This window comes from Carcharodon carcharias, chromosome 7, assembly GCF_017639515.1.
Source record: "Carcharodon carcharias isolate sCarCar2 chromosome 7, sCarCar2.pri, whole genome shotgun sequence".
Lineage (NCBI taxonomy): Eukaryota > Metazoa > Chordata > Chondrichthyes > Lamniformes > Lamnidae > Carcharodon > Carcharodon carcharias.
The window spans coordinates 146,281,462-146,293,927 of NC_054473.1; the positions used below are offsets into that span (position 1 = coordinate 146,281,462).

Sequence of the window (12,466 nt, forward strand, 5' to 3'; positions counted from 1 at the left end):
CTCATGAATGAATAAAAAAAAGTATGCTTTGCCTGAGAATGTATTGTCCTATAAATGCTAGTGCTTGCTTACATAGCAGTTATCACACAGAAGGAAGTATGGGAAACATACCTACTTGATAAATGATGCTGAACTGGTTGTATGTAAGCAGAAAGAGATTTTGGCGTGATTATAGAACTTGACCAAATTAGCCCCACGGTAGCACTTAATTTCAATATGTTCTTCTAGTGAGAGTCTTGAGTCATAAGCCTGACCTGTATGGATCATTCACCTCATGAGAGAGATTGGAACACATGACTAAAAAATAAGAATGTGTAGAAAAAAAAAAGTTGAATGTATACTTGACGGAAGTAGGTGTGGGTAAAAAGAAAAATGTTCTTGTCAGTAGAAGGGCAAAACCCCCTCAGTAATGAGCTGGTCACCACCCTACCTATTACAATCATTCTGTGGAAATATATAGTCAAAACATCCATTGCAATCAACTCCAAGGTTTGACAATTTAAGACAATCAGATTGTGTAGTTGGAGGCCCTGTGCCATCATGTGATTAGATAATTTGAGTACCAGCTCTCGGAGATACATACCTGGAAAGCTGTAGCTGAGTTCATTTCTCCTTTGAAAATAGAATATTTTGGACTCAGGGTCATTCCAATGCTTTTGTTCTAAAATCCTGGCCAGAAAGATGCAGAGTCACAGTAGGTCACCAAGGACAACAACAGAAAATTTGGAAAATGCTATATATCAGATAACATTATGCATTGTAAAACTTTGTGATACACTTCCAGATTGTCATTACTTCTAACACTGGACATATTCTGAATGTTCAGCAATTAACCTATTACTGTAACCTTTTCTCAATTTTTACTAATAATAGATTAGCTGTTTTTATCTCCAGAGTAAGTATTCTTGAATTCATTCATTACTGACCACTCCATTCTCTGCAGTGATAAAGACAGTGGAGAGGTTGAGGAGAGATAATGAGCTACAATTAGAATTGCTCATGATGACATTCGTGACTTTAAAATTTGTTGACCAGTTGTTAGAATAATATAATTTGTCCCTTTTGAAGTAGCTACCATAACCCCATGATGTCCTTCTTGCTAAACATTAAGGCTACTGGTACAGAAGTCCCTTAGGAGCTTGCTAATGTGCTACATGAGTGAGAGGACCAGAAGGTCCACTTCCATTTTAAGAAATAGGAGCAGAAATAGACCACTAGGCCCTATCGATCCTGCCCTGCCATTCATTCTGATCATGGCTGATCATCTATCTCAATTCCATTTTCCTGCCAGCTCCCCATTTCCCTTGATTCCTTGAGAGATCAAAAATCTATTGATCTCAGTCTTGAATATACTCAGCAATGGAGCATCCACAACCCTCTGGGGATGAGCGTGTTACAGCCTTTCCTCCAGATTTCGAGGGTAAGGGATAATATTGGGTGTTTCTAGGGATGTGCTGTTTTATTTTTTATTTACTTATAAAAAGAGTGGGTGCCAGGACCAGCAGCATTGTGCTTGTTTCCATATGAAGTCATAGACCTTTTCAAGGAAGAGGGCAGTTAAGTGTTATGCGTGTTCATCCTGTAAGCACATCTTCAAATAGCCAAAAACACTCAAGCTCAACACCATTCAGAACAAAGCAACTTGCTTGATTGGCACTCCATCCATCTCCTTAAATATTGACTCTCTTCACCACCAGCTCAGCTTGGCTACAGTGTGTGCTACAAGGTGTTCTGCAGCAACTCCCAAGGCTTCTTCACCAGTACCTTTCAAACCTGCAATCTCTATAGAACCCTACCACCTCCCAAGTTGCACACCATTCTCACTTGGAAATATATTGCTGTCCCATCATTGTAGGATAAAATCCTGGAACTCCTTACTTAGCAGCACCTGCACCAAATGGACTGCAGCAGTTCAAGAAGGTTGCTCACCACCATCACCTTGAGGGTAATTTGAGATGGGCAATAAGTGCTTCTTTGCCAGTAATTTCATATCCTGGAAACAAATATATAAAAAAAAAACTATCAGGCAGGTGAGGTCACCTTATGGTTTAAAAATGCTGAGGAGCAGCTTGGGTTGATTGAATAGCTAGATATATGTGAAAAATTATACAGGTGTTTATTCACTAAGTCATTTGGGAGTACTGCCTGGTACTTCCATTCAAATGCTACAAGCCTCTTAAAAGTCCTGGATAAAACACATTGGGCACAGTCCATCGCCTCCCAAGACAGATGGATGCCAATATACTTGTTGAATGAAGTTTTAGACGTCATACTAATTTCATAAATTCTGCTAACCACCTTTACTGGCCCTGAAAAATTAATTCTATGTTTTGGACTGTTGAATTTCTCCACAATTATTTAAAAATGCCACATTTTAAAAACTTTTTTCTTACCTGTCTGTATCTTTATTTTAGGTCAGAGCTAAAAACAAAAAACTGCGGATGCTGGAAATCCAAAACAAAAACAGAATTACCTGGAAAAACTCAGCAAGTCTGGCAGCATCAGCGGAGAAGAAAAGAGTTGACGTCTGGAGTCCTCATGACCCTTCAACAGAACTGAGTGAATATTAGGAGAGGGGTGAAATATAAGCTGGTTTAAGGTGGAGGGGGGGGAGGGTGGTGTGGTTGTAGGGATAAGCAAGCAGTAATAGGAGCAGATAATCAAAAGATGTCACAGACAAAGGAACAAAGAGGTGTTGAAGGTGGTGATATTATCTAAACGAATGTGCTAATTAAGAATGGATGGCAGGGCACTCAAGGTACAGCTCTAGTGGGGGTGGGGTGAAAAGACTAGCAGGGCATACAAGATTTAAAAATAATGGAAATAGGTGGGAAAAGAAAAATCTATATAAATTATTGGAAAAAAAACAAAAGGAAAGGGGAAGAAACGGAAAGGGGGTGGGGATGGAGGAGGGAGTTCAAGACCTAAAGTTGTTGAATTCAATATTCAGTCTGGAAGGCTGTAAAGTGCCTAGTTGGAAGATGAGGTGCTGTTTCTCCAGTTTGCGTTGGGCTTCACTGGAACAATGCAGCAAGCCAAGGACAGACATGTGGGCAAGAGAGCAGGGTGGAGTGTTAAAATGGCAAGCGACAGGGAGGTTTGGGTCTTTCTTGCGGACAGACTGCTGGTGTTCTGCAAAGCGGTCGCCCAGTTTACGTTTGGTCTCTCCAATGTAGAGGAGACCGCATTGGGAGCAACGAATGCAGTAGAGTAAGTTGGGGGGAATGTCTTCTCCTCACTTATCACCCCACCAGCCTCCACATTCAAAGGATCATCTTCCGCCATTTCCACCAACTCCAGCATGATGCCACCACCAAACACATCTTCCCTTCGCCACCCCCCCCCCGCCAGCATTCCATAGGGATCGTTCCCTCCGGGACATCCTGGTCCACTTCTCCATCACCCCCTACTCCTCAACCCCTATCTATGGCATCTCCCCATGCCCATGCAAAAGATGCAACACCTGCCTCTTCACTTCCTCTCTCCTCACCATCTAAGGGCCCAAACACTCCTTTCAAGTGAAGCAGTATTTCACTTGCATTTCCCCCAACGATGCTCCCAATGCGGTCTCTACAGTGGAGAGACCAAACGTAAACTAGGCGACCGCTTTGCAGAATACCTGCGGTCTGTCCGCAAGAAAGACCCAAACCTCCCTGTTGCTTGCCTTTTTAACACTCCACCCTGCTCTCTTGCCCACATGTCTGTACTTGGCTTGCTGCATTGTTCCAGTGAAGCCCAACGCAAACTGGAGGAACAGCACCTCATCTTCGGACTAGGCACTTCACAGCCTTCCGGACTGAATATTGAATTCAACAACTTTAGATCTTGAACTCCCTCCTTCATCCCCACCCCCTTTCTGTTTCTTCCCCCTTCCTTTTGTTTTTTCCAATAATTTATATAGATTTTTCTTTTCCCATCTATTTTCATTATTTTTAAATCTTGTATGCCCTGCTAGTCTTTCCACCCCACCCCCACTAGAGCTGTACCTTGAGTGCCCTGCCATCCATTCTTAATTAGCACATTCGTTTAGATAATATCACCACCTTCAACACCTCTTTGCTCCTTTGTCTGTGACATCTTTTGATTATCTGCTCCTATTACTGCTTGCTTGTCCCTACAACCACACCACTCCCCCCATCGTCTCCTCCCACCCCCCCTCCCCCACCAATACCTTAAATCAGCTTATATTTCACCCCTCTCCTAATATTCACTCAGTTCTGTTGAAGGGTTATGAGGACTCGAAACGTCAACTCTTTTTTTCTCCGCCGATGCTGCCAGACCTGCTGAGTTTTTCCAGGTAATTCTGTTTTTTTTGTTTTCTTTATTTTAGCTTCTATTTTGATACAGTCATACATTTATTTTACCACCTGAAAAATTAAATTAAAAGTCAAGAACTTTAAGTACTTTTAATTTTGTACTTTGTTATGGGTGAATACTTCAATTTGATTGGTTGTCTGCCTGCTTACTGACATCACTGAGGCTACACACCGAGATTTCCCCTTGATTGGGCACCATTGATATAAACAGAAAGCAACTTTGACTAAACACTATCTCATTAGGCAACTTATACTCTAAGCTATAGAAATGTTTCTCCATATAACTTCTAAAACAACCAAAAATCCCTCGCCACTCTGTCCTTTAAATGGAAGCTCTATTCTCCCACCACCCAGTCCAAAGTTATTCTTAGCTCCTAATGGCGTGCTTTCTTTTTCCTTTTCTGGCCAGGTAATTTCTAAACCCTGAACTGACTTTCACAGTGGGGGCTGCTCTGGAGATTCCTCCCAAAGCTAGATGAAACTTCAAGCCACATTTAAATCCTCACCAACCTGGTCCCTTCAATCTGAGCATGAGCTCCCACCCACATTCTGCATGGTGAATTGACTGCCTCTATCTATCTCTGTCTTTGTCCCTCTCACTCTTACTCTCTGTCTAACCCTTGCAGGCTGCCACTGTGAGGTTGTGATATTTTAAGAAAACACTCTGTAAGCCGATCCTACCATGACTTCCAGTTATGGCAGGTGTATCATGAATGCCAAGCTGCCTGAATCCCAGAGGGAAACTTGAAGCAGTTGCCACAACTATTTCAATTTGTACTTGTGTCAAGATGCGGGCTTTGAATTCAGTAAAAAGAAGGCCACCAAGTCTTATTGGTTTCCAAACCTTTATTAATAGAAGAAATGATTTTAAATACATACATAGATCTACAAATTACTACTAATAACTTCTAAATCCCCTAATTAATCTCAACCCCGGTTACACCTCTGTTAAGGCAACAGTGAGACACACAAGCAAAGTAACACACAATACCCTGAACAGTCGAATACAAAGTGAGTTCAGCTTCAGTTCCTTGTCAACAACAGCTTGAGGCTTAGATGCTGGAGGCCTTTCACACTTGTACTAGCTCTTAGAATGCCTGTCCTTATACATAGCCTTTTCTCTTTTATACATATTTTCCCCTTTGAATGCAAATTCCCATTGTATCACTATGTGTTTGGACTTTACTTCTCTAATAATAAAAGTTCATCAAAGTACTGATTTTAACAGTAATCTTTGGGAAAAATAAACTTTCTTAGCTTCTCCTGGCAAGATGAAACATTTCACCTCCCTGCTCTTCTGAATTCAAGCTAGCCTGGTTTATTTAAAAATACAAATGTTACCTTTACATCTATGTTTACCTACTTAACATTTCAAACTTAGCTTATCATCTGTTATATCAACTGCCTTTAATTCAATCAAGTCCCCACACACACATGCACACCTCCCCCCCCCGCCACACACACCCATAGACACAGACCCCAGTATTATTCTACTTTACAATAAATTCCAGTAACATTATGAAAATTATTTCTTCCTGACACTTCCAAAGGACCGACCCTCTCTCAAAGCCCACCTTCATAGTGACGTGAATCACATGGGCCTTGTGCCCAGATCAAAATGCTAAACAGCCATGCTTTAGACCTCTAACTCCATTTTATCTTGAAATTAAATAGACAGTTTAAAGTATAACTGTCTATAAAACCTGACATTTCTAACTTCTCCCTGTGAGACTTGGCAACTAACAGTCTACCCATAGTCAGCACAGATGTTCTTGCTATTATCTACAAGTGTGAACATCTTGCACCTTCTTCCCAGTAAAACAACCTGGGCCCCCTTTAACAACCAAGCCACCCAAGCTTCCTGTTGGGCAGGATTCATTGTAGGTCATATGACCCCTCCATTCATTCAGTTTACCCTACATTAAAGAGACAGTCCCAAAATATAACAATCTTATAAACTTTGTATTTATAACATGATTGCCTACATAATTGATTTGGCAGTCTTCAGAACTTTGTGTGTCAATGTATCAATAATTAACATTGTCATGGTCCAATAACAATCTTCTTGTTGACTGGTAATTATATTTTATAGCAATTACGTTGTTGAGACAACTGCTTGTTAAAACAGGTGATGGGCATTGGTTCACCTATAAATGGGTACAGCTGTAATACTCCAGTGTAGACGAGACTGTAAAAGTCTGCTACGCTGAAGAGGGCTGTCTTGAGAATAAAACAGCTTGAGGTAAAAGACTAGCTTTGGACTAATTTTTCTACAACAAGCACTTAGTGTGACATGTATGTACTATGGTTACACTCATCTACAGTGTTATTTCCACCAATTTAGAATCCACCACAAATTGGCATTTGAATGCAACAATCAAAAACTTTTTCTGTTTGCAAACAAGGTGATTAAGTTATCAGTGTGTCACACTCTTTTTATTATTTGCCTCTGTAAATGCACGTATGTTTTCTAAGTATTTACTGGTTTAGTTCTTGGACAAGCATAAAACGTTTAACTTAATATTTGTAGAGAAATCTTAGAAATTTACAAGTAAGTGCTGTCAGATCTGGAGCATGCTTTTGAATGTTCTTTCACCTCTTTCAACCTCAAAAATCAGCTTGTGAACCTAACCTCAGTTCTGCCAAACTCCAGAACCATAGCTCAGGACCACCCAAATGTGGCTTTCCCCACCAACCTTCGGTTCCTGCCCAAGGACCACTTAACATTAGGTTTGGGATTTTGCTTCTATGAGGTTCAGCAAGTTGCATTTATTTAGCACCTTTTAACAAAATAAAATGTCCCAAGGCACTTCACATGAGTGTTATAAAATAAAATTAGGCCTGAGCCATACAAAGCTACATAGAGCATATAGTCAAGAGATTAGTTAAAGAGGTAGAGTTTAAGGAAAATGTATTATTTTTATTAATCATTATTAAAGGGACAGTAATTCAAACCACAACTGATCCCACCATATCACAACATTACCAGCTTTCTTTACTCCTAATTGAGCATTATCACCCAAAGGAAGACATCAACACAAGTTCATTCTTTCCCTAATGCAGTAACGTTCATAAAGAACACCATATCAGTGCACGTTCTGTTCTATCACTATGAATTCCAAGCTACACATTAAATCTACTCTGTCTTCCTCCTGATGCCTACACGTGCTTCTTTAATGACTTTAATATTTTCAGGTAGCCCATGTGGGCCAAGATCATGGAAAATGGTTAGCTGCTCAAATGGTCTCACATCATGGTAGTATGTTTCTGGCAGGAAGTCATTGTTGCTGGCTTTACTCCCTTTTCCCCCTCCCACTACCACTGCGCAAGCATTTGCGATCCAGCAAGGAATATTAGAAGCCTAGATTCTGAGTACAGTCTAAATCTATTGTAATGCATTGAGTATATCATATTAAACATAGCAGCTGATTTCCTATTGTCCCTCAGGTGCTTTCAAAATGATTAATCTGAGAATTGCACAGTCTATATTCTTGGAAAATCCATAAATATTTTGCCTCTTCTTTCATTAACTCAGAATTGAAAAGCCGAAATGAAAACAGAAGCTATTATTTAAGTTCCTAATCAGTTTTCTGTTCTATTTTCTCACTGCTGATTCACACATGCCTTGAGACAGGTGAAGTTATGTCATAACTTTGAACACTGATTTTTTTTTTCAGAAATCAATCTTGGTATTCTGCTTTGGATTCTGATATTCAAATGTACGTACCTCATTCCCATGCTTTCATTGACCTGAATAAAGACTTCACTGCAGGTAAGATTGCTGAATACTGCAGATAAATAAAACCGAATTAATGTAAGAGTTGGGGATAGCGGTATAATATTTTGTGGCAAAGAAGGGTTTAATGGTTTAGAATTTAAATGAGATGCTTAATGATACAGGAAATGTTAGTCAGTATGAAACATTTCAAATGTAAACACATTTCTTCAATACATCAGGCTCTTTCCAATAGAATTTATTTTAGGATACCTGTAACTTGTTCGTCGGGATCTCTACAAAACGTTATAATTCCTTTCAGCAGATATAAAACCTCGTCTTCAATAATAACTCCTTTCATCTCTCCCCAACACCCCAAGGGGTAGAAGATGGAAATTGGAGCTGGGGATCTCTGCTCAAAATAGTTTTACACCTGCATAGAATCTTACACTCAGAAATAAATATGTCTGTGCACACTTACAAATAAAACCACCCATATGTTCAATTAAGCATCTTTACCCAGAAGAAAAGGATTATCTTGTTTATTTAGGGGTGGGGGTGGATTGATCTCCCAAGATTTTGTGTTCTGAGATCTCTACAAAACGTTATAATTCCTAACTCAAGTTCCCTGCTGGAACTGGATGCTATAAGAACATAAGAAATAGGATCAAGAGTAGGCCATTCAGCCCCTTAAGCCTGCCCCACTACCCAATAAGATCATGGCTGATCTGCCCCAGGCCTCAACTCCTCTTTCGTGCCAGCTCCTCATATCCCTCAGCTCCCTGATATTTAAAAAATCTATCTACCTGCTCTTTAAATACTTTGTGATCCAGCCTCCACAACTCTCTGGGGTAGAGAATTCCAGACATTCATTACCCTCTGGAGAAGAAATTCCTTCGCAACTCACTTTTAAACGAGTGTCTCCTTATTCTGTAACTATGTCCCCTAGTTCGAGATTCCCCCGATAATGGAAACATCTCAACGTCTACCCTAACAAGCCCCCTCAGAATCTTGTACATTTCCTCTTATTCTTCTAAACCCTAATGACTAAAGGCCTAACCTGTTTAGCCATTTTTGATAACTCAACCGCTCTATCCCAGGAATCAGCTTAGTGAATCTCTTGAACTGCCTCCAATGCCTGTATCCTTTCTTAAATACGGAGACCAAATTTGTGCACAGTACTCCAGGTGCGGCCACACCAACACCCTGTACAGTTGTAACATGACTTCCCTATTTTCAATCTCCAACCACCTAGCAATACAGGCCAAAATTCCATTTGCCTTCTTAATTACTTGCTGCACCTTCATGCTAACTTTTTGTGTTTCATGCACAAGAACACCCAGATCCCTCTGTGCTGCACTTTTTTGGAGTCTCTCTCCATTTAAATAATAGTCAGCCTTTTGATTCTTCCTACCAAAGTTGGTTATAGATTCATAGACATTTACAGCACCTCACACTTGCCTACATTAAACTCCATCTGCCAAGTTTTTGCCCACTCACTCAACTTATCTATATCCCCTAGCAGATTCCTTTAGTCCTCATCACAACATGCCCTCCCATCCTCTGTTTTTGTATCGTTGAATGCATTACATTCTGCCCCCTCCTCCAAGTCATTAATATTGATTGTAAATAATTGAGGTCCTAGGACTGATCCTTGTGGTACTCCACTAGTTACATCTTTCTAACCTCAAAAAGATCCATTAATCCTGACTCTGTCTTCCACGTGTTAACCAATCCTCAATCCAAGCTAATACATTGCCCCCAGTACCGTGAGCTCCTATCTTATGCAATAACCTTTTATGTGCCACCTTATTGAATGCCTTCTGGAAATCCAAATACACTTCATCTGCCAGTTCCCCTTTATCAACTCGGCCTGTTTTATCCTCAAAGAACTCTAGCAAATTTGTCACACATGATTTCCCTTTCACAAAACCATGTTGACTCCGTTTGATCGCATTAAGCTCTTCTAAGTGTCCTGCTATTTCTTCCTTAATAATGGGCTCCAGCATTTTCCCAACCACAGATGTTAGGCTGACTGGCCAGTAGTTTCCTGCTTTTTGTCTCCCTCCCTTGAACAGGAGCGTCATATTAGCGGTTTTCCAATCCTCCTGGAATTCTGAGAGTTCTGGAATATTTCGACCAATGCTTCCACTATATCTGCCGCCACTTCCTTTAAAATCTTTGGATGCAGGCCATTAGGTCCTGGAATTTTGTCTGCCTTTAGTCCCATTAGTTTGTCAAATACTTTGTCCCTTGTGATAGAGACTGTTACAAGTTCTTTCCTCCCATTAGTTCCTTGCTTATCTGATATCTTTGGGATGTTTATAGTGACCTTCACCATGAAGACCAATGCAAAATATTGGTTTAAATTATCTGCCATTTCCCTGTTCCCCATTATCAATTCTCCAGTCGTATCCTCCAAGGGTCTCACTCACTTTAGCCACTCAGTTTCTTCTTAAATACCCGTAGAAACTCTTCACAGAATCACAAAGTGCAGAAGAGGCCTTTTGATCCATCGAGTCTGCACTGACACTTGAGAAACACCTGACCTACCTACTTAATCCCATTTACCAGCACTTAGCCCATAGCCTTGAATGTTATGACATGCCAACTGCTCATCCAGGTACTTTTTAAAGGATGTAAGACAACCCGCCTCCACCACCCTCCCAGGCAGCGTATTCCAGACCGTCACCACCCTCTTGCTAAAAAAAAGTTTTTCCTCTTGCAGTTTGTTTTTATATTTCATGTTTTTATATTTTCATAATCAATTTTCACCCTCTTTATTAGCTTTTTAGTCAGCCGCTGCTGGTTCCTAAAAAAAATTCCAATCCTCTGGCCTACCACTTGTTTTTGCCTGCTTTGTATGCATTAGTTTTTGATTGGATACTCTCCCTGACCGCCTTTGTTAACCACAGGTGGTTCATCCTTCTCATCGAATCCTTCTTTTTGACCGGGATAAATTTTTGCTATGCGTTGTGAAATATCTGCTTAAATGTCTGCTACTACTCATCCACTGAGTTTCCCCTTAGCCTGTTTGCCCAGCCTGCTTTAAACAACTCTTTCTTCAACCTCTGTAATTGCCTTATTTAAGTTGAGGACACTGGTTTGAGGCCTGAGTTGCTCACTTTCAAAATGAATTTGAAGTTCTACCTGTTGTGATTGCTATCCCCTAGAGGGTCTTTAACTACAATATCTCTTATTAATCCCACCTCATTAGACATTACTAGATCTAAAATACCCTGTTCCTGGGTAGGTTCTGCAATGTATTACTCTGAGAAATAATCCCTGTTGCAGTCTACAAATTCACCTTCCATGTGACCCCTGCCAATCTGATTTGTCCAACCAATATGCAAATTAAAATCACCCATGACAATTGTAGCGCCCTTACATGCCTCCATTATTTCTCGATTTATACTTTGTCCTATAGTGAGGCAACCCTTCAGGGCCCATAGACAACTCCCACCCATGACTTCTTCCCCTTGCTATTCCTTATTTCCACCCAAACGGATTCCACATCACAATCTATTGCACCTAAATCACTACTCACCACTGCACTGGCACCTCCCTTTATTTAAAGGTGACAATCAGGGAACCTGACCATTTCATCACTAATTTGAATCAGTTGGGTGGAAAGAAACCATATCAGGTTGGTGTTGAGGATGTGGTGGTGTTATTGGAGTTGAGCAGCATAGAAATGCTGAGTTGGGCAGAGTGGTTGAGTTTAGGTTGGCATGTTCAAGAGTCAGCTTAGACATAGAAGTTGAATATGCCAGAGCCTTAACATTATAGTGAATGTTTTTATTTAATTAAAAAAGGAAACCATGCTTAAAAAATGTAATTATCCAAAAAGAAATCATTTGCAAAGTTAGCATGCATATATTAGCATGTTGTCCATTCGCTGCAATATTAGTATTACAAGTGTGCAGAGGTATAGCCCCACAGCCACAAATTAGCACTAAACACAAAAAATGCTGCCAAGATTTGACACCCCTTCTAATATTCAAAACACAGTTACTATTGACAGTCAAGCAATTGTAAAGTGGAAAAAGCTGATTCCACACTTAATGATTAGACACTGATTTTTTTGTGTTCTATTTTACTTGTTTAAAATATTTCGCTGAGTTAGATCTTGGGGTGAGATGTATTAGTGCTTCTACAGTCATGGTCTCAGTGTCCCTACTTTAGGAAGGGAAAAACAGCAAAATTCTTGAACACTATCTGGTTAATTCTCACTGGAAGTGAATGTTGAGTGAAGTTTGGCTTCCCTGCAGTTGACTGCCAGCGCTTGAGTAAAGAATTGTTTGACGACCTTTGACCTAGAACCAGTATAGTAAGGAAAATTTATAATTTCTTAAAAAGGCCTGTGGAATCCATAATTGTTTTTGAGAATGCCTGAAAAGGATTTTAAAGAGTTTGCATCAATTGTAATTATCTT

The 12,466-nt window shown here is 40.2% G+C and overlaps 1 protein-coding gene across 2 annotated transcripts in view; it reads left to right on the top strand.

The window, feature by feature from the left end:
* Positions 1–12,466, top strand: part of itfg1 (integrin alpha FG-GAP repeat containing 1) — a 292,356-nt gene that overhangs the window by 54,364 nt on the left and 225,526 nt on the right. For both annotated transcript variants that reach the window (XM_041192254.1, XM_041192255.1), the window contains exon 6: positions 7,994–8,088. In XM_041192254.1, coding sequence (XP_041048188.1) covers positions 7,994–8,088 — 95 coding nt within the window. The remainder of the gene's footprint in view (positions 1–7,993; positions 8,089–12,466) is intronic.